Here is a 27,767-nt window from a genome sequence, read left to right on the forward strand (position 1 = left end):
GTTCTGTACCGTTTGCCCCGTTGTTGTCGACCCAGCCTGCCCGACTACACTATTGTCTGATCTGGTTCCTACCAGCTACACGCCATTGGCGGTGGCCATTACCGCAGCTGGGGTGTCTCGGGGGCCGTGACCTGGTTCCTGGCTGCGTCAAGTCCATCCCCACCATCAGGGGCCCTAGTGAAGGGCAGCCTGGGACTTAGACTCGGCGCCCTGAGGGTGAAAAAACGCTTGATGCGCATAAATGTGCATAAGTGCGCTAGGTGCGTTTGTGCGTTAATGCATTCTAATAACCAGAATAACATAATATTGTGGCCAATAGAATGCATTAGCACATATATCTTCAAATGCTCAGAAACACACATGAATGCTCATAAACATGTTCAATACACTGCTTTGACCATGTTTTTTAAGCAGCTTTTCTCCTTCCAGAAGAAAAGGCATTTTGAGGCTCTAAGCAAATGCTTATTGTGCATGAGGCCTAATGTGTTGTTAAAAAACTGTCAGTGCTAGATGAAACAATTATTTAGTTAACTGACTAATTAAAGAAGGTACATTTTGAAACCTTTTCTTAATTTTGCACAGTCAAAAATGTTTACACTTCAAAATTTCCAACGTAGTGCTTTATAAATCGCATACTTTCAAAAAGGAAAGTACGATTTTACAAATAGGACCCTATTAGAATTTTCAGCAAGTAATGTATTGATAATGGCATATACACTAGAGGATTTGGCATAAATTCATGTTGAACCTTTAATCAGAAATTATGCATATGCAGTAGCATATGGCTCTGTAAAAAATATATGTGATGTCAAAGTGAATAATTCTCCATAATTCCCCTTAAATATCACAAGTACAGGGAACAGGTGAAGTGTGTAAATCTAGAAGGTTAATATTCTCCTATTTAAATATGTGACACTTCATTATTCCCACAGGACCCACAACTTTTTACTTTTTCTGCATTCAGAGTGCTTTATACTAGGATGGAAATGTATAAAACTGACAGTCAAATGAACTTTTAAGCTCAGTATAAAAATCCATATTATAAGACTAAATTTTACTGTACATTTTTAGAAAAAAGATCTAATTTACACTGGAAGAAATGGTATACAGTCTAACTGGATTATATGTTTCTGTCTTGGAAGACAAGAAGTAGAACAGCTATGAGAATTTAGCTGCAATCTTTAAAATTATGTCTACTCCCAGATCTCCATTCTAACGTGGAGCCTAGCTTAGTCCAAGCAAAGGGACTCCCCATAATTATGAACTCCAGGCAAATTAAATACATTTACTGGAACTATTTTAACTACCTAAAGCAGAACTTCACCCAAAGGGGAAATTATGTTCTTCGTCCTCCCCACCCCCACTTCTTTACTATGTTTTTTTAAGGGAGGGATGGTGGAGTAGTGGGTATCTGGTTTTGACAGGCCTAGATGATTTGAGTGGAAGTTTGGTCCCCCCTCTCTTTGCCTACAGCATTCTGGGACACATCACAGATCCCAGAAGGCTGCAGGACCATTCACTAAGTGCAGTGCAGCTCATGCAAACCTAGCGGGAAGCCAGCAGTGGGAACCAGGGACCTGAAGATCAGCAAAGAACCGGTCTGGGCAAGGACACCGCTGGATCCCTGGACAGTTGAGTGTCTGTTTATTAGAAGACAGCAGCTACAGTTTTTGTAACTGCTGACTTTTAATTTTTGGAACCTGGCTGAAGCTACTCTATATAAGCTTGTTCCCACGAGTTTTGGTCTTCTGAAAAGTAATCTGCATTCAGATTGCTCTTCAGAGAGGATTTGACAAGCAGTGAGGAGGTATGTATCACACAAGCTTTGGTCACATGAGCTCCTGATTCACACTAGTGGGCTGAAACTGTGTGCATTGCACACGGTTGTGGGGCGCTTCCAGAGTGGACCCATTTACTTGAATGGGTTGTGTTTGGCAGGCACTATGCTCGCTGAAAGCGAGAGGGGTATAATTCCTGCTATGCCACAGCTGCAGTATGTGTACACCCCTGACCACTTCCTATACAGCTAAAGGGGGTAACAGTTCAAAAGCATGGCTCAACCATGTGGTTTTACTGCTCCCCCAAATCTCTAGGGAAAGCTAGCCTAAAAGATTTTGTTTTTCTGTCCATCTAGTTCTGAGATTTATACAACTCATAGCCACATATTAAAATCATGTTTCGTAAGAATGCAGACCTGATCTTTTTTTTTTTAGCAAGTATAGTTTGTTACATGGACAAAAAGCACAGAAACAAATCGTTTCAAGAACCAATATACTTACAGCAAACAGAAACAATACAACCATCATGACAAGCCAAAGTATGGATATCATATACTGTATAAATTTAGGAAAAGGAACTCAGGACCCTGAAAGACATTACAAAGGATCAGACATCTAATTCAACTCTAAGATTAGGACCAGACCCGAGGTGGACAAGTAGAAAGAAAAGGGAGAGAATGAAACTGGTAGCCATAAGAATGAGTAGAAGGGAGAGTAGAGAGAGAGAAAAAAGGGTGTGCAGGGGAGGGGGGGAGGGTCTTCAGGGGTGGAGTGGAAGGCAGCATCTCTGGAAAGAATGAGACTCTCGAATTAAGACTTATCATCTAGCCAAGGAAGTAAAACAGCATCCAACATAAAGCCCCATGAATCAATCCGATCGGACCATAATTTATCAATCTTTTTCGGACAGTTTCTGCTAATGTAGGGAGGTTTTTCCATAGGCAAAACAGAACTGAAAGTGGAACACCATGCAGCAACCATGGGTGGGACAGTAGATTCCCAACAAAGAAGTATCTCCCTGCATGCATAAAAGGTGGCATACCAGATAAACAACTTACTGTAACAGCCCAAAGCTTGGTCATCAAAAATATTCAGTAAAAGCCTTTTGGGGTCCAACTCAAGGGACAGAAACCTGGTCAATATCAGCCAACACCGCCATCCAGAAAGACTGAAGAGAAGGACAGGACCACATCATATGCAAAAAAAATGCCTCTGGAATACAACAGCGGCGGCAAGAAGAGGGAATAGAGGGGTAAATGGCCACCAACCTGTGCATTGTATAGTCGGCCCTATGTAAAAATGTAAGTTGGTGAAAACGATCTCTGGCGGAGATCATGGTGGTGACATAAGAAGTCAAACATTCATCCCAGTCATCGTCAGTCAAGTCAGGGTATCTGCCTGCCATTTATGAAAAACTCTAATCTTAGAGGCATGAGCTAAAGATAAGCAAAGACAGAGCAAGGATAATGGCTTGACTAACATCCTTGAGGTCAATAAAAGCTCTACTCTACCAGGTCAGATTCTAAATTGATAAGGGATGTAATTGCTTACGAAAAGCATGACATAGCTATAAATATCAAAGAACAGGACCTGGTCTTTCTATTTTGAAATTTCACTTTCACTTATTTGTTTCCTCCCCACCCTCACCCTTTGACTGAACAGAGAAAGAAGAACCCACTGATGAGCTCATTTCTCCATCATGCTGATCTCTCTTACTATCAGCATGCTTCCTGCACTGCAGCATACCTAACTGCCACTTTGCGCTGCATCTCCCTGCCCTATGTAAACTCTGCTGTACAGGGATTGCAATAGGCTGATGCTACATCATAATAAAAGGCTAACACTCCTTGGGTTTAAAAAAAAGAATGTATTATTGATTACAGAATCTCATTCATTACTGTCTTTCATATTCACTTGAGGTTCAGCTTTACATCTTTGCATGCCAAAGAGAAGAGTTTAACATGGTTTGCATTTTCAAGTGTATCTGGAAACTGTTCAACAAAAATGGCCTTAAGTGGACATATTGGGCTGCCTGGCACTGCCATACTGCCTTGTCTACTAAATTTGGTAATCCACAAGGACAGCCACATCTAATAGGTATGGATGGCAAACCTGGAGCTCAACTACCTCTGGTGAAGGAGACAGTGACCATCATCCAATAACCACATCTAACCTCAGAGTTGTTTTAAAATTAAAATATTATCAGTCAATTTCAGCCCATACACAATTATCATGAGATCTATATTTACCTTTATTTTTCTGGGAGAAGCTATGTAGGTGGCTTAATTTGTTTTGAAATAAAAATAATTCAGTATTGCATCCAATATGTTACTTTTGACAAAATAAATGCCCTCATTTATCAACATGTGTTAAGTAAATGCTCTATCCTTGTCCACAGCTACTTACCAAATTCTGAATTTCTTCCTTTAAATGTCATCTTCAAAAGTGTTAATAGTTTTGGAGCACGCATTTCTTAAAGGGCAAAATAGTCAATTTTGCCCTTCTGCTTGTATGTAATTGCTTACTCAGTGGTTTCGCATGCTGTTTTAGTTTGTTAATTCATTGCTTTTAAAATCTGTTTTTTATTAACAGTTTTTACATATTTTACAGATTTAGCTGCATTTATAAATTGGTAGCTCTGAAACTTCAAAACACAAACTAGCTGTCAGTATGCCAATATACGTCAGGACTGGCAAGTTCATTTAATTAGACATTATGCTGGCCATAAAGAGATTTTGCTTTATTCCCCCATCAACACAGTCAGTGTTGATGGGGGAATCCCTCCTGTGAAACCATTGTGTTCTATAATAGTCGCTATCAATAATCACATGTAAAATCTGACAGGCTGGTTGTACACAAGTTGATCCATCGTTCAACTTGGGTACATTCAGCCTGCCTATGTATGGTGTGAGAACACATTAACTCTGCGCAAGGAATTCCCCCATGAACACTGACTGTGTTGATGGGGGAATCAAGCAATTTTCTTGCCTGCAACCTGTTGTTGCAGGAAAGAAAATCACTCCATCTATAGCCTGCTTTGGTACTACAGAATTCCCCTCTCTCCTAATCTCCGCAACATTGGAGGAAAAATGTTATAGTCTGCAGAGTACTGGGTACAAAGCTAACTTATAACAGTTAGAAGAGGAAAGTATACAAGAAGTAATCAGCTCATGAAGCAAAAAGGACAAACAGGAATCCTGCTGCACTTATTGAGCAGACATAACAAAATGCTTTCAATGGTATATTTAAAAGACCAAAAGCAAATAAGAGAAGCTCACTGTTAGATTTTACACAACTTTAATTCTACATTACATAAACAATAAAGCAAGAGAGAAGGGCTAGCATTTGAGCATGTTAAGTGTGGCTTTGCCATGTATCTACATGCATTGGCCCTACATTCACATTGGCTTGTACAGAGAAATAAAAAGCAAAGCACAAACTAACCTTATTTGATTTCAGAAAGTCATGTACACTAACACCTTTAATTACAGTTATAATATAATATAATATAATATAATATAATATAAGCACTATTTATTGATCATCAAATGAAAAACATTTCTTGCTTAGTGCAACCTTTCTTAACTAGAGTTCCACGGAACATTTGTGTTCCTCCATAGCTTGTTAGGGGTTCCTTGAGCAATTTCTGCTTCTCAGATAATTTAACATTAGCTCCAATGATCTTTTCAGCTATCTTTAAGGGAAGCATTCTTTTAATAGTCCATGAGTGCAAGAGGTACTCTTTCTACTGACCATCAATGAAAGGAGCATTCTTCTCACACACCAGTGTAATGGGGCCCATTTCCATTGACCACTAATGATAAACGAGCAGGGCAAACTTTGTTTTGAAGAAGATTCAGTGAATCCAGTAAAAGTCAGCAAATCCTGAACACAGCATAAAACCCAGCTGAAGTCTATGAGAGAAGAATATCATAGTTTTGAAATGTTTAAAAATACACAAATCCTTTAAATAAAATGGTTTGGGAATGCCTTAAATCTGCACAGCAGTATGATGTACTTCTCTAACTACTTGTCAACCCTCCACAGTACTGTTACTGCGGTGGGGCGGCTGCTACAGGCACTGCAATGTACTGGTACGTTGCCACCTGTTTCCAGGTTTGGGGCCCTCACCCACCTACTCCCCTGTGATTTGACACAGCAGGGGTTCACCAACAGATAACGGCCAATGATTCATGGCCAGGACCTGCTGAAAAGCTGTGTCAAATCACAGCCTCGAGCTCTGTGTTGGTAAACAACAAAAAGCTCAATACAGAGGGAGTGATCACTTTGTTTCTTTTCCATGCTAAAAAAGGAAAATAAATAACTCAATCTGTAGTACAAAGCAGCACACAGTAAATACATTATTTAGCACTGATTACTGTATTGGTGTCACTGGTGATGTCAATTAGTCAGTGCCCACAAAGTGTTAGTTAGTGTCAGATTGCCTGCTACACTATCACAGTCCCACTAAAAGTTGCTGATAGCCACCATTACTAGTATAAAAATACATATTCCAGTATATATCCCATAGTTTGTAGGCATTAAACCTTTCACACAAACCAATTATTATACGCTTATTTTGATTTTTTTTTTACCAAAGAAATGTAGCAGAATACATTTTGGCCTAAATGTATGAAGAAATTAGATTTTTTAACATTTTTTATTGAATATGTTTTACAGCTGAAAGTAAAAATTTTTTTCTTCAAAATGTACGGTCTTTTTTCATTTATAAAGCAAAAAAATAAAAAACCCAGCGGTGACCAAATACCACCAAAAAAAAAAACTCTATTTGTGGGGGAAAAAATTATAGAAATATAATTTGGGTACAGCTTAGCATGACCGAGCAATAGCCAGTTAATAATACTGGGCACTTTCACCTCCTTCCTGCCCAGGTCAATTTTTAGCTTTCAGTGCTGTCATACTTTGAATGACAAATTGTATGGTCATACAACACTGTACCCATATGAAAGTTTTATATTTTTTTTGAGACAGATAGAGCTTTCTTTTGGTGGTGTTTAATCACCACTAGGTTTTTAATTTTTGCTAAACAAACAAAAAAGAAAACAAAAATATTGAAAAAAAAATTTTTCTGCTGGGCACTGATAGGCTGCACTGATGGACACTGATATGCTGCACTGATGAACACTAATAAGCTGCACTGATGGGCACTGATTGGCACTGATGAGGCTGCACTGATAATCAGGGTACTGATGATCTGTGCCCTGATTCTCAGTGTAAACATGTGCTGTCACAGGATTGCCTCTCATTGATTTTCCTTTCCTCACACAGTGACAGCACGTGAGGAAAGGAAATGCCGTGATTAGGCACAGCTGATCACCTAGTAAAGGGCCGCTGTGATTGGCTCTCTACCTTGATCTATAGTCAGCTGTGTCCAAAAGAACAGTGATCACAGAGCACACCCCAGGGGCACGCAGGGGGACAGGATTCTGGGAGGACGCCTATAGACTCCATACCAGAACTGGATGACCATGCTGTAGCCGTCTGGTGTGCTGTGCTAAATAGCAAAAAATGGCCTCGTCATGAAGGGGGTAAAATCTTCCAGAGCTTAAGTTTTTAAAAGTGGCATTGCTTGTTTAGAAAGAGTAGCTGGGAATCTGTCATTTATCTGGGTTAGCACAGCCACTACTAAATGACAGATCCCTAGCTGACTTCTGTTTGTAAAAAAACCAGGGAACCTGTTGTTTAGTGGCAGTAGCACTACCACCACCAAATGACAGCTTCTGTCTGGCTTCTGTATGTTACAAAAAGCCTGGGATCCCTGAAGATGTCATTAACCATATTTGATCATATACATCACTCAGTATCCATAACCACTTTGTTGATATGACAGCAGCTGGTCATGATTTGTCATTTGCTATGGGAGTATTGGCTGGTAAACATGACACCAAGTCTATAATGTCGCTTGGATCATCATGGTTGAATTGGATTTACATTGCTGGATGATGTGATTGTCATTGGATTTACATCTGAGAACATTTTTGTGTTTCTTTATGTATTTTCTGAGAAAGCACATGCTTTACATTGTCATGCTTTTTTTTTTTTTTACTTTTCACATTTTTTGTGAAGTCAGATATATGGGGTCCCCTTGTTCTAAAGGGGGCTTCAAGATAAATCCCCACCGCCCGCAGATCCTCACATTTTTTGTGCAGCACAGGATGTGGTGATGAGGCCCTAGTCCCCATCAGTTTGCCCCTCCTTTATCTAGGCAGCCAGGTTACATGCCTAAACATCTGTTATGATTGTTTAGGGGTACCCCACACTGTTTTTTTTTCATAAAGTGACAGTGCCAGCTGTTTACAAAAAAGCATACTGACCTTTTAAGAAAAATTGGCATGTTGACCAGTAAAGGGGGGAAACAAGTATGTGCCCCTCCTCTCCTTGAGCATATCAGACTACATGCCCCTATTATTGGGAAGCTATCTTGCAAGGTGGAGGTGGGAAAGCCCAATATTGAGGGCATGTTCACCCCCTGATCAACAATGCTTCCACACTAGTATTCTCATCAGAAATGACAGATCCCTGGTGTTGCTGGAATGTACACAACACTGGGAATCCTGGGCACTACACTACACTGGCCACCAATGTAAAGGGGCACTGCACTGACCTTCACAATGAGAGAGAAGTACTATTTTATGGTCACTGTTTTCTAGCCTTTATTATTTGCTTGTTGTGGTTATTATACCTGAAAATCATTTCATGTCATTTTGTATTATAGAGAAGCCTTGAGTGGGTGCTAACAATCTTTATTCTTTTATTTATTCTGATATCCATAAGTTACTGTAATGCTAACATGGGCTGTAGATTTAATTATTAGCAAGGAAAGTTATTTCAAGGGTTCCTCCTTGTTTAGAAGGTTGAGAAAGGCTGTTCTAACCTTTCTCTGCAGTCTGTTTTGAGAAAATGCCACATTTGATACAAGCATCAGCAAACACATCTGGGAAAGTGCAAATGTAACCTAATCACATTATTAATATGCATAGAGATAACAGGTGTAATCTGCATATTTAATGAGTACGCAGACAGGCTGCTGTAGCCCAAACTAAGTTATGATGCACTGAGGAAGTAAACACCAGTACTCTACAAGTAGGTTGCTAGAAATATTTTTTTCTCCATCAATCTGAAAGCTGGCTTGGTTTTCACAATGATATAAATGTAAAAGAAAACCTGTCACTATACTGTACAATGTTGTTTTATCTTATGTAAGAATATTTCAAGCAAGCTGCGTTGAAAAAAGAAACTGATGTCACCTAAAAGACTGTACTTCCAAAAAGATTGCATAGTTGTTCACGTATTGAAACAGCATGTAAATTTGTTCTGGGAAAAAATGAGAAATGCAAATGGAGAACAAATCTAGTGTTCTGGGGGTAATTATGTGCAGTTTGAATGTATGAATGTGGAAAATACAGTGTTAAAACTACTAGATTGTGCTGAATATCATAGGAAGTATGTATGCCCATCGGCAACGTCTAGTGGCCATAACGCAGTATTTTCCACATTCGAATAGCAGACATTATAATAAAAGGCGCCAGAAATGTAAGCCTGTACATTGATAAGAATAGTTAACTGGTTCAATAACTTGGGGTTACAGAGAAATACTTATCCTTTCTTCATGTGTAGACACTGCCACAGATAGAAAGTGAGATCTGGAGGTGTTCTGTGTCCCTAACCCCCTAACTTTGGTTGGTCTGGTCAACAGAATGGCAATCTTCTCCAACATGGGGCCCATGACTCTCCTCTTTGATAACCCTGCCTTCCCTGTGGCTACACAGTGTGCTACCTTGTGGAACAAGTCCTCATACTGATTAACAACACACATTTTATTAAGAGGTGAATTATCTCTTCCCTATCCCTAGGTCAGATAAGACCCCCACAGATGATGTCTCAATGACCAATCCATCAGCAGATCAGGTCTTTCTTAAAGTCTCTCCCCCATTGTTTTTGCTTGGCATTCCAATCAACCTCTTTCAATGACCTCCTCTTCCAAGACTCCCCCAACCCATATAGTCTCTCAGTTATATAATATTCTTTTAGAACTCTCCCATCCTTCCCTGCCACACTACACAGTAATGTGGCCCAATCAATTAACTAAACCCGTTGACCCTACAGACTGGAGAACAGTTTGTGTGTTGCTAGCAAAACCTAAAAGAAAAACATGAAAATCTTAAGATGGTACAGATAACCCACCATCCTCCACAACCTATTCACTACCCTCTGTATCCAGGGACGTATTTCCATATGCAAGGTTATGCTCAGAGCTGCATTTACCTGCATACAGTTGTGTACAGCCGTATACTGTAATTAATTTGTACAGGCAGCTGTAAGCAACACCTGTGGTTCATGGGCTACAAAATATGGCCATATTTTATATTACATGCTCCAATAAGCCTGTGTGATCATTAAAAGTATTTTATTTTTATGATGTGCTGTATCAAGCAATACTATTGAAGCAAGATCCAATAAATTGGTTAATGGAATAATATTCAAGCTGCCGTATGTTGCAGGCTAAATACTGTACATATCAAAGGTTATGCTAATAAATATGCTACCACCAACAAACATGTACAAGAAAAACAAGCAGTTCCTCAGCAATGAAATTGCCTGTTAAAAAGTCAGCTGGGTATAGAATAGCTAATAACATAATATGAATCAGTTTATATAATTTTTTGATCAACTAGTGTGATGGACTGTAGAGTTTATTTATATGCTGAGTTGTTGCAGCTATACAGAAGGCATGCAGCACTGTGCTAATGAAGGAAATTTGAGCTAAAAGAAATTACTAACCTTTCTCTCCTTGATAGTTACTTGTCATGCTGATCCAAGGGCTTCAGTATTTTAAAGTAAACCTGTTTGTTTTGCACTACGTAGCCAAAGCACAGGTTCATACCTTCTTACTCTTCCTTCACTCTCTAGATGCTATTTTCACCCAATGAGAGTAAAAAAGACAGCCCTCTGAGCATCTCAAGTCAGAGCTTACACAGGGCTGAGGGCTCTGCCAGCTACCATGTAACAGTCCTGGACCAATAACCAGCATTGTCATACGGACTGAATCTCATGCTACTGCATACTTGGAAGTATTTGCATTGCTTCTAGTAGCTCAACAAAGCAGCAGAAGAGTAAAGAAAAGATAAGCATGTGGGCTGGGCTCATCGACTGATGTGTGGGGACTCATCATGAATGTGCTCGCTAATGCCCGGGTAGCCGCAGTCATGCGAGCATCAGCATAAAGGTGGCACCCTAACTTCAAAGTGAATATTTCACTGTAAAAACATTAAGCACTCCTCTGTAAGCACTCTTCCCTTGTCACTGTACACCTTCTCTTTCTGAATGCAGAATTTTGAGGGGGGACACCCTGGATCCTGTGTCCTTCTCTTCCTGCACTGCCATGATTGCCACCTTACTCCCAGTGTGAGGGTCCAGCCACTTATACAGCGCAGACCCCTGTTTAAGAAATGAACTTCAACACATGCATTGATCCACTTCTTATTCTCTACTTCTTCCCGTACCTCCAGGCTGGGTGCATGTCGATCCAGTGTATGGAGTACCATTCGCTAGGGAGGGACTCAGTTCGCCGATCCCCTTGCTACCAGGGTTACCGTCTCTCATGCCAAGTACTAAGCTTCTGCAGGCTGGCTGCTATAGCACTCTCCACCACTTGCTGGTTGCTCATTGCAATGGCCGCCAACCTCTTACATGATTAACCCTTGTGTGGTGGACTCTCTCCTCTCTTCATCCCCTTTTCATTGTACAAGCCCTGTTCTTTTGGATACGCTGTTACATGCAACCCTTTTATAAAAACTTCAGACCAGGCACATTTAAGATAACTTTTATTACTGAGAATATTTCAGATGATACAGAACACAGTCTCTTTACAGGTAATTCTTTCTCACTCTAACTCTCTCCTATTCAGGTTGTTTCCTAACTAAGCTGTCATCTCATACCTCATAGTAGTGCAAAGTCCAAAAAAGTCCTCTTCAGCACCCCGACTGGGCTCCCCTTTTGGAGAAACAACCACTACTACTTAGAGATCACATAGCACACTCCTGCTTGTTACCGTGTGGAGGCATCCCAGAAGCCTTGAAATACTGCTTCCTCTAGTTTTTATGGTTTGCCACAAGGGGACACAGCCATGAACACCTGTGAGCAGACGTAACCCCTCAGATAACTCACTATCCAAAGATTAACAATACATAAACAATACATTACAACAACAGAGACAATGTGAACCCCAAAAGTAGGCATCTGACTACAAGTATATGCTGTTTAGATTGGGAGGCAGTAAAATGAACCTGTTGCTTTGCTCTGCATGCTTTGCTTTGATCCTTTACCTGTATGTACATTCAAAACATTTTTAGATTTGGATAGCATAGGGAAGGATTTTTAGCCATGTCAGGTTTTTTTTCCATAATAATTTGTTTTGTTAGGATTTTTTATCACAATACAAAAGTGTAATGTAGACTCATACTGAGAACTGAAAACACATCTGTGATGATATACTGTAAGTAGGAATGGAACAGAGGAAGGCCACAGGCTGTATGATAAGTCATATCACATTCAATATAGTTTTCTTGTGCAGGTATCCCAAGTTGATGTCCATCATTGTTGTTCTCATACCATCTCCTGAAGAAGCCCAAGGTGTGAGAAATAAAAGTATGCCCAGCCTCAAAAAGGCTTTGGAAGACTAGGTTCTAAAGATGACTTAAGTGGTGCCACAACCTAGAATGGAAGTCCAAGGGAAACATGGTTTCCTGGGTCAATGGAACAGTGTTCTGGTTGATTATTATTTAAGTCCCTGCCCCGGGTTTTGTGTGAGTGGCTAGTGTAGGGAGAGAGACCCCACATGTCAGGAAAAGTAATTAGTGGTAGGGACAGGTTTCCAAAGAGGAGGGAAAGCCTAGGTGTCACCTACCTGGTTGGGGAGAAGGCGTTGTCTTACAACTCCTGCTCGGAGCCCCTGATAGTGGGAACAGAGGATGCAGAGCCAGGAGTGACACGAGTGTAGGGTAAATCTGGAGCTGGCGGCAGGTAGCTGGAGACCCAGGAGATCCGGATGCAGGCCAGTTGCGGATGCAGGAACATAGGTGCAGCAGCAGGCAGGTATGGTGGCAATCAGGATGCAGACTGGACTGGACACAGGAGCGTGGATGCAGCAGCAGGCAGGTATGGCAGTGACCAGGATGCAGGCTGGGTGCAGGACCATGGTTGCAGCAGCAGGTAAGTATGGCGGTGACCAGGATGCAGGCCAGGTGCAGGACCTGTTCTGCAGGTTTAAATAGCCCGCCTAACGGTGACGTGAACGCTACTGCGCATGCGCGCACTTCCGTGCTTCTGCACATGCGTGCCTGCACGCTCCCGTGCATGCACACTCGCACCACCTCGGCCCGAGGGGATCCATCACATGGCTGCACGGCGACAGGATCCCTGACACTAGGGATGCGCTAACCTGACAGACGACTCCCATCTTGGGACCAGACCAGCAGGGTCGCACTTCACTCTCTAAACAGATGCTTGCCAGCACCTCTTCTCAGCCGTATCTCTGATTATATTCAATTGTAAGTTATTTCCCTAAGTGGTTCTCTCCTACTAGGGTGTTTTTAACATTGGCCTTCTGCTAATACAAATTTTAAACACTTTCCCCCAGAGGATTTACCCTCCTTCCTGATCAGGCCATTTTTTGCAATACTGTCTTGCGTTACTTTAACTGACAATTGCACAGTCATGCAACGCTATACAGAAATGAAATCTATGTCCTTTTTTCCCACAAATAGAGCTTTCTTTTGGTGGTATTTGATCACCTGTGCATTTTTAATTTTTGAGCTATAAACAAAAAAGACAGACAATTTAAAAAATATATATATTTTTTACTTTTTACTATAAAAGATATCCATTGAAAAAAAAAAATCTAATTTCTTCATAAATTTAGGCCAAAATGTATTCTGCTACATGTCTTTGCTAAAAAAAAAAATCCCAATACCTGTAAATTAAATGGTTTACGTTATAGCATCTACAAATGGCTGTATATATACTGGAATCTTTATTTATTTATTTTTTTATTTATTTTTTATTTATTTATTTATTTATTTATTTTTTTATACTAGTAATGGTGGTGATCAACGACTTATAGTGGGACTGCAGCAGGCACTGTGACACTGCGGGGTAACTGACTAACTGCCACTGACATCCCAATGACACTAATACAGTGATCAGTATTATTAAAAAGCACTGACACTGTACTAATGACACTGGGAAGGAAGGGGTTAACATCTGGGGTGATCAAAAGGTTAATTGTGTGCTGTGTGTGTTTTACTGTGTGCTGTGTTTTATTTGGGAGACATGCTGTGCAGAGAGATACAAAACAGCATGTCCATGCTGACAGGAGAGACCTGTGTTGTTTACACACAGGTCTCTTCCCTGTCAGTTTTACTTGGGGATCACCGGGTGCTGGTGGGGAATCTCCGGCCGGGACTTGGTGAATGACATCCATAGCCTCCAATACCCAGACATGCAAATCACGCATATGTACGTGATTTTGCGCAGCCCTGCCACCCTGTAGCAGTACTTCTACTTTAGAGCGGAGGGCAAGCGGTTAAGTTTTGTTACGACTGGTTACTGACCGCACCACTTACATCTGTACATGGTAAATGTGTGTGGGGGAGGGGGGTGCAGGAGGAGCATATGGAGAAGTTGGTGAATGTGGAGAAAATATACTAGAGAGAGACAGAGAGAAGAGGAGACAGAATGGAAAGAAAGAAAAAAGTTTTTGGAGATGGGGCACCGAAGACGTTATGGTGCATTGGTGAACAGGGGGATGCTGAAGATCTGGGGGTGACATGTCAAGATTTTATTACTGTGTCTGTCCCCTCTGGGTAGATTCACCCTCTTTATATGTCATCAGGACAGACAGTGATGGGAAACCTCAAATGTTACAATCATCACCAGACCAGGAGGTGAAGACAGAACTTCTAATGAAGGCATCTCTTGTGCTAACAACTGCTCCCTCTTTTGTAGGGATTTCTCCCAGAACAGGAAGTGAACAGAACTCTCCCCAATATGACACAAATAGCAAAAAAAAACTGATGAGGATTTTTAAATCCTTCTCTATCAAAACTATCACAAAGGGGTATATATCCTTAAAAAGTTTGTAGAGCAATTCATCCTGTGAAACTGCATGCACATTTGTTCTGCATAAATGTGGGCAAAAATGAATGTTATTAGGCTTTTTTCTATCCAGGTTGATTGCTATTCTTTATACAGCATAGAGAGAATTAGGAAACTACTGCATTATGACCACTAAATGGGACTTATTATAGTAATTACTTTTTTCCTATGAATGAATATGCATGCAATTTTACAGGATGAATAGCTCTTCAGTTTTTTAATAAATAAACCCCAAAACTTTGACTATACAAACATTTTATGTCACTGGGAGCTGTGTCTTAAATCTGACCACTGCTCTAAGTCAGTGACTCAGAAAATATTAAAGTGAAAAAGTCGGCATGAAAGTCAGACAAATTGAAGGGCCATTAACTGCAGCCCTTCATTCAGTTTCTATACACTAATGCCTTTCTAACACAAGCTGCAATCCAGGCATTGCATGTCTGACCACATCACATCATTACCCATTGACTTGATGGGATATGCGGATAAAAACACTATCACAGCATTGAAAACTGAAAAATGGCCTGGTAATAAAGGGATATTATAGGGTGGTATTCAAGTGGTTAAAGCTCATCAAACCCCCACAATAAAAAAGTTATATAATGCAGATCTCTGGTCCTTAGATGTGGTGACTGCATTCTTTTTTTCCCAACTGATTTTCCTTTATGTTCAGCTGATGATTTTGCCATTAACAATCCTCGAGTGATAATGCTCAATCACCCTACTGTATCAGGACAACAGAAACAGGATAGAACTACAGGACTCCACCCTTTGCTATTGTGCGTAACATGGAAGGGCATAGTCCTGTAGTCCTCAGAGACAGATGAGTTCAGTGTAGCTAGTTAGAGTCAGCATGAGCAGGGAGCAAAGGAAGTTATTAGTTTTTTTTGCATTGGGTAACTTCCTCCCACAAGGGTTGGGCCTTTGTTTCTTGTGTAAAAGGTATAAAAGGTTTCCTTTAGAAGGCACTTGGGAGTATTTGCTACAAATGCTATAAGGGAGATTTACTAAAACTGGAGCACAGAGAATCTGACAGAGCTGTGCATAGTAACACTATGCCTAATTGAACACGCTGAATTTAGAAGCTGCTTGTTACTATGAACAACCGCACCAGATTCTCTGGGCTCCTGTTTTAGTAAATCTCCCCTTTTGAGTAGTATAATTTTGGAGTAACTGTTATTATTTGGATTCAGAATACATTATTAATTTCAACAGTGGAATTATTACATTACAATTACACTCAAAATGAAGAAAAAATTAAAATCACAAAAATTTTAAAAACAATCACAATAACACAAAATATGAAGTCAATTCTTAGGGGTCAGCAGAAGCCCAACATTCTGAGTTAATAATAGTTTATCCAGTCTTTTTCCAGAATCAGAAATGTCAGGGTTAATTACCGTATATAAGCAGTCAAACCCTGTGTTCTACATCATTCAACATTTTCAGCTCAGAAGTTAGAACCTCTAATACGGCCATGATGCCTGATGTAATACAGCTTTATCTATCATGCTTCATGGCTTAGTAATAAACTACAAGCAAAGCATTATAGTAAAAACAGAGAATCTTACACGGTGATTCATGCTTGCTCAGTGTGAGACAGGAAAATTGATTTGCACATCACTACTTAGGGCATTGAATGGTAGGACCAATTTTATTATTTTTTTCAGAAGTGAAGCCACTTGTTTAGATTGAAAGATTTGATTTCGGATACCCCTAATCCAAATTATGTGTGTGTGTATATATATATATATATATATATATATATATATATATATATATAAATAAATCTTTTTTCCAAGTCTTCTCATAGGCACAAGTCTTTCTTTTTCTCCTGCAGTAATGAAGGGGCAACCCCAGCTACTGCTCTGAACAGAATTCACGTAATGATACAGCATAGTGTAGCAATGGACCCAGCGGGCAGATCTATGACAGCCTGGGGTCAGAGGAAGCGGGTTGAATGATGCTGGCTGCCATTCAACCTGGAAGACTTTGCAGAAAAGAAATACCGTGGGGGCAGTTCTGGATTGCAGGTAAGTGTTGTAGCAAAAGCTGATTTTCTTTTTAATTTTATCTTGTATTAGTGTAGCATCCCCCTGACTCCCCTGAATACAGGATAGTACCGCCAAAGGGCAGGGAGAGAGTTAGCATTTACCCAAGGAGTCCATGACTAAAAAGGGGAGATTAGAACAGAAATTGGGCACCAGTCACTTTAGGTCTTGAAAGGACTTGGAAGAAGAGGTTTGGGGGTTCCAGATACCACAGCAGATCACATACAGACTCCTTGGATCCAAAGTTCAGCTTCACAGTGTCGAAATGTTTAAGCCAACCGAGCAACACTGCAAGCACATTTTCAGAGTCTAGTGTGTCCTCCAAGCGAGTCCCTGGGCCTTCATCCTTGCTCTCTCCAGTAAGGGACCTCCCCTGGATTTTCTCACCTTGGTTCGGCTTCCTCCAACTCGGACAGGACAGCCTCAGGACCACTTCAAAGCAGGTAGGCTCAGATAGGTTTCTGGGTCTAACACGAAGCTCTCTCCAGCAGCACCTCCATAGGCCTTGGCCTGAGGCAAGAAAAGGCACATGGCCTGCCCCAAATATATATATCCTCTCCCAGAATGCACCAGTGGCCATGAAACTCCTACTGGGCTGTCTGAAAGTAACATGAATATTCATAACTCTGTCTGTGTGTGCACTCTCATACTATGACCTGTAGTATCAATGATACCTACTGATGACAGTGAGAAATGCACAACCCAACTGAGAATAGGTGAAAGCCAAATAAAGAAACTGTACATTCAGTGAGTTAACTACTGCCCAGCCAAAAACTAAATTTGCTTAGTATCCCCAATTTAGGACCAGGGGGCCACATTTGATTTTTCTTTTTTGTATTTTGGCTGCTTTAATCACTAGGTGCAGCATTTTGTATAGTAACACACAGCAACCAACCCGTTCTTAGATACTGGTTTTAGAAATTGTACTTGGCTGTATTGTTTGAATTTATATATTCCTAAAAAAAATCATATTTACACGATGCCATATATGCAATGCATCCTTAAAGTAAACCTAAACACTATTTGGTTGACATCGTTTGCTAAAGCACTGTATATCATAAACAATTGTCATGTTTTTATTTTCATAAACTACAGTGTTTTCCCTTTTTTCATAATTTTTGCATCACTTTCAGCTACTTTCTGTTCACATACACTCATTCCAGCATTGGTTGCTCATTAGTGCTTAGAACTACTGTATATTCCTGACAACCTCTCAACATAGGACATGCCTGCACAATGTGTGTCAGCAAGACCGCTTGTAGACTTAAAGCGGCGTTCCAGTCAATGTGTAAAAAAAACTGTAGCTGCTGACTTTTAAAAAAAAAGCCACTCACCTGTCTCTCGATCCCGCTGTGCCCTCTCTGCAGCCCGTTTCACCGGCCGTCCTGCATTCCCGGGGCCGGCATCTTCAGTGTGGGCACCCGGCTGTGACAGCTTGCGGCTTCACAGTAGCAGAAGTTGCGCTGCGCTTTCTGAATAAAGGCATAATAGACATAAAAATCAAGGCATGAAAGGCATAAAAAAAAGAAAAGGAATTATTTTTATTTCTAATTTTAGTCCTGATCACACCCAGAATGTTGTGGTTTGCGATGAGGCATATCTTTAAAATTATTTTAAAGTAACAAGTGCATGATTAACTACAAAACAAATGTAAGAATAAGGATTATTGCTCCTGTCCAAGCACTGTGTACTTTTACATAATATTTGCCCTGAGTTTTAGCAGGCCATAGACATTGGATGTGTAGATTGTGCATGCAAAAGCGCAAAGCCGTATTTCACCAGATTTCTCCGTAGATTCTTGCATAGGTACATATGTTTTTTGCTCCAGTGCTTATTACAGGGGCATTTTAGGCTGGACAATAACGGTTTTAACCCAAGAATGATCTGTTGAGTTTTCTAAGTGCCCATAGCCATCTTGATCATTGGTTGACCCTGCTGAAATTTTTAGAATCAGCAACTGCCATCTATTGCTTATGCATATATTTATAAGGGAATTTTAACTGAATGTTCATTGACATGATTTACTGTATTTGAGTTATTTAATATGTTTGTCGCTGTATGGATTCTCCAGTTAAAAGCTATACAGCACTCATTACATTGGATTCTCAGCAATGAAAGCAGGTTACCTCTTCAACTAAAGCCACTTTCCCAAATTATGAGAGAGGTTTATTACCAAGGAACACCATTGATTCCCTTTTATAAGAATGTGTAATGGGCTAATAATACCTTCTGATTTAAATTAACAATGCTGAGACATTAGTTTTTAAATTCCATTTCATAATTGACCTATTAACTGAGATCTCTTTTGCTTTCTCTGTGCAGCTCATCGGTTTTGTGTACGCTTGTTATGTGATCAGTGTTTTCACAGATGAAGAGGACAGCTGTAAGTACCAATGTATTCATCTTTGGGCTTTGTGCTTGACAGAAGAAGGACCTGCCATAGTTAATTAAAGACAAAGCAATACAATAGGAAAAGTTCTTTTGGGTGTAATGCAGCATAAAGGAGAAATTGAAACCTAATAAATGCAATTGAGAAAGTTTATTAAATGCTCCTTAAGGTTCTACCCAATTGCTAAAAATACAGACTGTTTGATTGGCATAATTGGAGCTGAAACTGACTAATGCTATCACTAATGAAATAGAACATAGACTGTAATAAAATGAAACATGGAAATAAAAATATTATGATCAATTACCTTAAATAAGTCCTGGCAAAACAAGTGTACATTAAAGCAGAAGTTCCTTTTTTGTGTGATTAGGGATTCTGTGCTTTTTGTTTGATTTTTCTCCATAAATGCTATATAATGGTATGAACTGTAATTTTGGTCCTTAATTAGTGGGGCATTAACAGTGTTTGAGAGCACCAGCAGTGTTTACTGTGTTGAGGACTGATGTGCTGCTGTGGTTTTGTTTTTTGTCCACAAGATGGCACCTGTTGAGGTACTAAGCATGTGCAGTTTTTTGTCTAAAAGATGGTGTCTGTTGAGGAACTGAGCCTGTGCGGGGGGGGGGGGCATTTTAATGACCATCTCTATATATAGAGGTAAAACAAACAATAGGGGCCATTTTGCCACCATGTGTAGCTGAGCACAACTTCCAGTCACTATTTGACCTATTATATATGACTATATGACCTATTTTAATTCTTTATAGTCCCGAGGAAGCTTTTTTTTCTGGAGCGAAACATGTGGAGTTTCTTTTTTTCTTTGGGTCTTTCTTTGGGAGCACGTTTTGAATGCGCATGGTATTTATTCCTCTCCTCCCCTTTTTTTGGAGAGGTCTGTACTGCATTTCTTCAGGAGTGCATCATTTGCATTCCTGAAGACAGTGAGGTATTTTTGGTGGATATGGTGACGTATGGGGCTTATCCATGAGCGGCTGACATGTAAGCCCATGGATGAGTGTACCCGTATCTGTAGGAAGATAGATTATACTACCTAATTAGATTTGTCCATGGGGTAACTCCATTTCCTTAACAGAGATTATATATTCAAGCTGATAGGCATATGTTCAAACTACAGTGCATCTTTGTTTGCCGTCACTTCATCTAAAACGGTATGGTATTTGATTTGGTCTGGTGTTATTAATCATTTGGATGTAAGGTAAATAATTGTAATGGTATCCAGTTATATTGTGTGCAGTACAATCCACTCCAATAGGCATTAATTACAGCTGAGCATACATTTTTTAGATTTGAATAAAGGTTATATATTTTAGATTCATCAATTGGCCAGATAGTACGTAGGGAAACGCACCTTCGTCCAGTATAGATTTTCTATTTGCCAAAGATGATGATTCACAATTAGGGCTTAGTTCAATAACAGATGTTCCTATCAGTTTCACCCCATGAAATTGATGTAATAACCATCTATTAGCTTAGAGCTGGGGTTATCAAACCTTTAAACATTAAGACCCAAAGAAGAAAATTGTCCCCCAGAAGATCATTTTTTTTCAGAATGTCATGGCACAGTAGTTAAGACAATTCTGTATTAGAAATACATCATGAGGTGGGGGTACTACACATTAGAACCACTGCAGAATAATGTTACCTAAACTGGTGGTATGATGCTTGCTAACTATAAGTAAAAGGAGTTTTGCACACCCCATCTAGGAAATACAGTAATTAAAGCAACACAAATGATGGGGTGCTGTATTCTAATAGAGACTTCTCCAAAAAAAAGTATATTGTCAAATATAGATAGCAACATACAGTTGTGTCCAAAATTATTCAACCCCCAATGCTGTAAAGGGGTTTAGGGACTATAGTGTACATTTGGAATTGTATTCAGAATCAAATCCTACAAGGACGTTGTAACTACCCAAATGCAACTAAAATGACATCAATTGTTTATGTAATACAGTAGTAAATGGTTCTTATGTGGTTTCTTCATTGCCACAATTATTCAACCCCTTAAAGACTACCACTCTGAAGAACAGAGGTTCATACAGGTGCTTTCCATCAGGTATTGAAAACACCTGTGGATGTCACCGAGCAGCAATCAAGCATAATAAGCACCAATTAGGCAGCTTTAAAATGACTGTGATACTCAGCTCCTTCTAGACATTTACTGGTGTGGTTACAAACATGGTGAAGGCAAGAGAATGGTCCAGGAAGACAAGAGAAGAGGTGATTTCTCTTCACAGGAAGGGCAATGGCTATAAGAAGATTGCAAAGATGTTAAACATACCAAGAGACACCTTAGGAAGCATCATTCGCAAATTCAAGGCAAAGGGCACTGTTGAAACGCTACCTGGTCGTGGCAGAAAGAAGATGCTGACTTCGACTGCTGTGCGCTACCTGAAGCGTAGAGTGGAGAGAAGTCCCCGTGTGACTGCTGAGGAACTGAGAAAAGATTTGTCAGATGTGGGTACAGAAGTTTCAGCCCAGACAATAAGACGCACACTGCGTAATGAAGGCCTCCGTGCCAGAACTCCCAGGCGTACCCCCTTGCTGTCTCCAAAGAATAAGAAGAGTCGACTGCAGTATGCCAAAAGCCATGTGGACAAACCACAAAAGTTGTGGGATAGTGTTCTGTGGACTGATGAAACAAAATTAGAACTGTTTGGGCCCATGGATCAACGCTATGTTTGGAGGAGGAAGAACAAGGCCTATGATGAAAAGAACACCTTGCCTACTGTGAAGCATGGTGGAGGGTCAATCATGCTTTGGGGCTGTTTTGCTTCTGCAGGTACAGGGAAGCTTCAGCGTGTGCAAGGTACCATGAATTCTCTTCAGTACCAGGAGATATTGGATGGAAACGTGATGCAGTCCGTCACACACCTGAGGCTTGGGAGACGTTGGACCTTTCAACAGGACAATGATCCCAAGCATACCTCCAAGTCCACTAGAGCATGGTTGCAGAGGAAAGGCTGGAACATTTTGGAGTGGCCATCGCAGTCACCAGACTTAAATCCGATTGAGAACCTCTGGTGGGACTTAAAGAAAGCAGTTGCAGTGCGCAAGCCTAAGAATGTGACTGAACTGGAGGCCTTTGCCCATGAAGAATGGGCGAAGATACCCGTAGATCGCTGCAAGACACTTGTGTCAAGCTATGCTTCACGTTTAAAAGCTGTTATAACTGTAAAAGGATGCTGTACTAAGTACTAAGATTGAATGTCACTTGGGGGTTGAATAAAACTGATAATGCTGTGAGCACAGAAAAGACATTTGTGGTTATTTCATTATAACTGTTATGTTATATTTGTCTGACCTACAAGTGCCTCTTTAATGTAAATGTAAGCAAGATGACTGAATGATCAAAAGCAATGTCAAACTGGCCAAAACACTCAATTTCAGTGGGGGTTGAATAATTTTGGACACAACTGTATAAATATAAGCCAGACTGTGTCCAAAATTAGCCCTACTAATGCTAGACAGAAAGCAGCCAACTAAGGTTCAAATAATGCAGCGAGCATAGAGAAGATATTATTTGGGAGAACATCCAGCACAGACATAGTATTTACAAAAGCACAAGACAAAAAACATTGAAGGTACAGCAGACTCAGGATACCAATAAAGGTTACTCTACCATCCCCATTGGTACTTTGAGTCTGCTGTTCCTTCTATAGTCAGCTACTTTCTGTCTAGCATTAGTAGGGCTAATTTGGGGCATAGTCCGGATTCTATGTATATACTGCTGTGATGATCTATATATGACATTATACTCATTTGATATGTACTGTAGTGTGCTTAATTTTTGAAAAGATGCTAGCTAACTACTTACACCTACTGTGCTACAAGCTGATTTTCTCTTAAATGACTTACCCTTCCATGGTTGAGACACAGTTTTTTGTAGCTTTCTGCCTTACCATTAAATAATTAATTGGATTTGTTTTCATGCTGTGAGTGTTTTGTTAAAAAAAGTAAAATTTAAGGCTTTCATTACTAAGAACTTTCCAGCAAAGAACACATTGTGGAAGCTCTTCTCCATTTCTGCAAGCTTTAGAAAAGCCATGAGCAATAAAATACTTTTAAATGTTACATTCTTTCAGTAGTAGACATTGCAGGTAGCACTGGGTCTCTTCACTTTACAGTCTGTCTGGATAATTTCCTCCCCGTCTCGCATACGTTCTAGCTCCCCATTCATGTATGTGCTGCCATTCATAGTCAGTGTGCTATCCCTCACCAATTTGGATTTCATGTTTGGAAATAAAGTCAAGTGGTGACCCATTCAAAGTTTGGTCCTGACCCATAGTTTGGCAAACACTATTTTAGAGCCCAGACTTTACAAGTGAGTCCTGACTGACAGTTTTGAAATTCCTGTTAGAAACAAAACTACTTTGAAGTAAATTAGTACTCTGAGCTGACCTTAAATTTTACTATATTGTACAGTATAGCCCAGTTCTGGAGAGAGAGAAGACAGTTGTTTTGCCTTTTTATGTTTTTTTTGGGGGAGGTTTCCATTCACTTTGTCCTGAAGATGCAGCAGGATAAGAGAGGATATCTCTACAAAGTAGGGGAATTCTCTTCAGTTACTCATATATGTTTATACCATAGTTATTTAGAGATAAGCCCTCACCTTTTATTCAGGTATCAGATTTTGGCTTTTCAGTGGTCAAAGACAAAGGACAAAGAGAGCGTAAATCTACATAGCAAGGCTACAGACAGCAATAAAGACTTAAAATAGATTCTAATCCTTCCCTGCTACAAATAATGAATTTGAAAGTTGGTATTTGAATCAGCTTAGGCACACTGGATTATCAGAGGTGCTGCATTATTTAACTTTAGCAGGAAGTCATTCCCCAGTAAAAGGGGCTATGAACTACGCAGTTGTCAATCTAAGCAGCCAAGATTATTGCTACAAGTAATGAGAGTGTGAGGGACCGCCGAGCGGCACCACTAGCACTCCACTGGTCAGGCGTGCCCAGAGCGCGGAGTCTAAGCCCCAGGGTACTTGTTCACCAGGGCCCCTGATGGTGGGGATGGACTTGTAGTACCCCGAGACCAGGTCGCCACTACTGAGCACACCTGTCAGTGGTAGGGGTGTTCGCCAGGGGCTCCAACCAGGGAGAGCCAGATGTGAGGAGGTCGGGTGACCCCGATGGGATGGATGGATGGATGGCTGAGCAAGTGCGAAGTCAGACAGGCCGAGTCGGTAACGTAGAGGATGGTAAGGTACAAGGGAGCAGGCAGAGAATCGTCGGGTCACACGCCAGGTCAGCAACAGGAGGTCAAATCTAATGAGGGGCATCCAGGGAGAGAGGTCAGGCAAAGCAAGGGTCTGGGCAGGAGAAATGAGCAGGTCAAGAACAATCCGGGTCAATAAACTTACAAGGCACAGGTACAGAATCACAGGAAGCAGGTAAGACCAGAAGGCAACGAAATGACAGCTCAGGGACCTTTAAATATCCCGCCCTGCGCTGCCATTGGTGCCCAGCGGGCGGCCGCGGCTTCTACTGCGCATGCGCGAACTCGAACGCCCCGGCCGGCCCGGACCTAGTGCCCGTGTACAGGGCGGAGCAGTGCGCCTGCGCCGGGACCATCGCGGCAGGGATTGAGGGGATCCCTGACATTGCCCCCCCCCCTACGGGCAACCTCCAGATGCCCACCCGATCTCTCCACCACGGGTGATCACAAAGAAACCTCCGGACAAGTCTAGGTGCATGGACATTACGGGCTGGTTCCCACGAATTGTCCTCAGGGCCGTAGCCCTTCCATTTGATGAGAAATTGGGTCTGGCCCCCCCTTCGTCGGCACTTCAGGATTGCCTCCACCTCGAATTCTTCTTCCTCTTCAACTGTTACGGCCTCCGGGGGCCTGGATTCCCGTTCCGGGAAGGCATCAGGGACTACCGGCTTCAACAGGGACACGTGGAAGACAGGGTGGATCTTGAGTGTCTCAGGGAGAACAAGTTCATAGGCCACTTCATTGACCATCCGTTTGATGCAAAAAGGGCCTATAAATTTAGGTCCCAACTTTTTTGACGGGCAGAGCATCTTCAAGTTCGATGTAGCCAGCCAAACCTTCTCTCCGGGCTGCAACACCAGATCCCCTCTTCGCTTCCTATTAAAAGCCCTCTTGTAGTCTTCTTGGGCTTGACGGATGGCTTCCTGTAGTTTTTTATTGTTTGAAGTGAAAAAGGTTAGTGCATCCTGTGTCGCTGGAATTGGGCATTCCGGGACTAAATCCGGGAGGAAGACAGGATGAAACCCATAGTTGGAGAAGAACGGGGACTGCCCAGTTGCTGAATGGCAAGCGTTGTTGTACGCGAATTCCGCCAAAGGGAGAAGTGGCACCCAGTCGTCCTGAGAAAATGATGTGTAGCATCGCAGGTATTGCTCTAGGGTCTGATTGGTCCTTTCGGTCTGACCATTGGTCTGAGGGTGAAATGCCGAGGAAAGGGATAGCTTGATATCCAGGGCTTTGCACAATGCCCTCCAAAATCTCGAGGTAAACTGCACCCCTCGGTCCGAGACGATATCTTCGGGAAAACCATGCAGTCTGACGACCTCTCGAATAAAAACTTGCGCCGTCTCGGCTGCTGATGGAGTCTTCCGTAAAGGAATGAAATGGGCCATCTTGGATAAGCGGTCCACGACCACGAGAATTGCTGTGTGGTCCAGTGAAGGTGGAAGCTCGACTATAAAGTCCATAGAGATTTTCTGCCAGGGCCATTCAGGGATGGGTAATGGACGTAGCAGGCCCCACGCCTTATTTCTTGAAGGCTTGTTCCGCTGGCAGATGGCACAGGAGCCCACGTAACTTTTACAATCCTTGGCCATGTCCGGCCACCAGAAGGAACGTCGGAGAAGTTCCAGGGTCTTGACCGGGCCAAAATGTCCTGCCATCGGGTGGTCATGGCAATGTCCCAAGACTAAGGTTCGGGCATCCTCCAGCACCACAATCCGGTCCTCCCTCCTTAGGAGTCCCCCCTTGTTCTGGAGGGGCGCCCCATCGGAGGTAGACATCGCTGTGGACGCTCTCAGGATCTCGGAGCGAAGGTTCGTCTGGAGGGCCAAGAAGTTTCCTGCAGGAAGAATAGTGTCAGGTACTGGGATCTCCTTGGTGTCCTCGTACATGCGCGACAACGCGTCTGGCTTCGTGTTTTTTGAACCCGGCCTGTAAGTGATGTGGAACTGGAACCTCGAGAAAAACAATGCCCATCTTGCTTGTCGTGGGCGCAGACGTTTGGCCGTCCTCAGATATTCCAGGTTCTTGTGGTCCGTGAATATCAGGATGGGATGGGAGGCACCTTCCAGCAGGTACCTCCATTCTTCTAATGCGGTCTTGATAGCCAGTAGCTCTCGATCCCCAATGTCGTAGTTCCTCTCCGCAGGGGTAAGTTTCCGTGAGAAGAATGCTACTGGGTGAAGTAATTCCTTGGCGCCCTTTCGCTGGGAAAGGATGGAGCCAACCGCGTTTTCTGACGCATCTACTTCTAAGATGTAGGGCAGGGAGGCGTCGGGATGACCCAGAATGGGTGCCGAGGTAAATAACTTCTTTAGTGCTTCAAAAGCTTCCTGTGCCTCTGGCGTCCATCTGAATCGCGTCCCAAGCTTGGTTAACTGAGTGATGGGGGAGACCAGACCCGAGAAGTTCTTGATGAACTTCCGGTAGAAGTTTGCGAACCCAATAAAACATTGGACGCTTTTCCTGTCCGTGGGTTCAGGCCAATCTAGGATTGCAGAGACCTTCTGAGGGTCCATTGCGACCCCCGTGGTGGAGATAATCAGACCCAGAAATGTAACGCTAGCCTGTTCAAAGCAACATTTCTCTGCTTTAGCGTACAACCCATGCTGCCGCAACCGCCCCAACACCTTTGTTACATGTACCCTGTGCTCCTCCAGGGAGGATGAGAAAATCAAAATGTCGTCTAAGTAGACGATGACAAAGATGTCCAGGAAGTCCCTAAAGATGTCGTTTACAAAGTGCTGGAAGGTGGTCGGCGCATTGCACAACCCAAAAGGCATGACCAGGTATTCGAAATGGCCGAAACGGGTGCGGAAGGCCGTCTTCCACTCATCCCCCTCCCTTATGCGAACCAAGTTGTAGGCTCCCCTTAAGTCCAGCTTGGTAAATACTACAGCAGCTTTTAAGCTCTGGAATAATTCAGGTACCAGTGGTAATGGGTAACGATTTTTAATTGTGACCCTATTCAGCTCCCAATAGTCAATACATGGCCTCAAAGTCTTGTCCTTCTTTTCTACAAAGAAGATCCCTGCACCTGCTGGGGAAGTGGAAGGATGGATGAATCCCTTCCGGAGGCTGTCCTCAATATAATCCTTCAGGGCCCCTAATTCTAGCTCAGAAAGGGGAAAAATT

The 27,767-nt window shown here is 41.8% G+C and overlaps 1 protein-coding gene across 1 annotated transcript in view; it reads left to right on the top strand.

Moving 5' to 3' along the window:
- Positions 1-27,767, top strand: part of NKAIN3 (sodium/potassium transporting ATPase interacting 3) — a 733,696-nt gene that overhangs the window by 653,275 nt on the left and 52,654 nt on the right. Inside the window, exon 5 of the mRNA XM_089685299.1 lies at positions 19,328-19,388. Within this exon, the coding sequence (XP_089541425.1) occupies positions 19,328-19,388 (61 nt within the window). The remainder of the gene's footprint in view (positions 1-19,327; positions 19,389-27,767) is intronic.

Source organism: Staurois parvus, unplaced genomic scaffold (genome assembly GCF_062004578.1).
Source record: "Staurois parvus isolate SC_StPar_1 unplaced genomic scaffold, SC_StPar_1.0 ptg000371l, whole genome shotgun sequence".
NCBI classification, from domain to species: Eukaryota; Metazoa; Chordata; class Amphibia; order Anura; family Ranidae; genus Staurois; species Staurois parvus.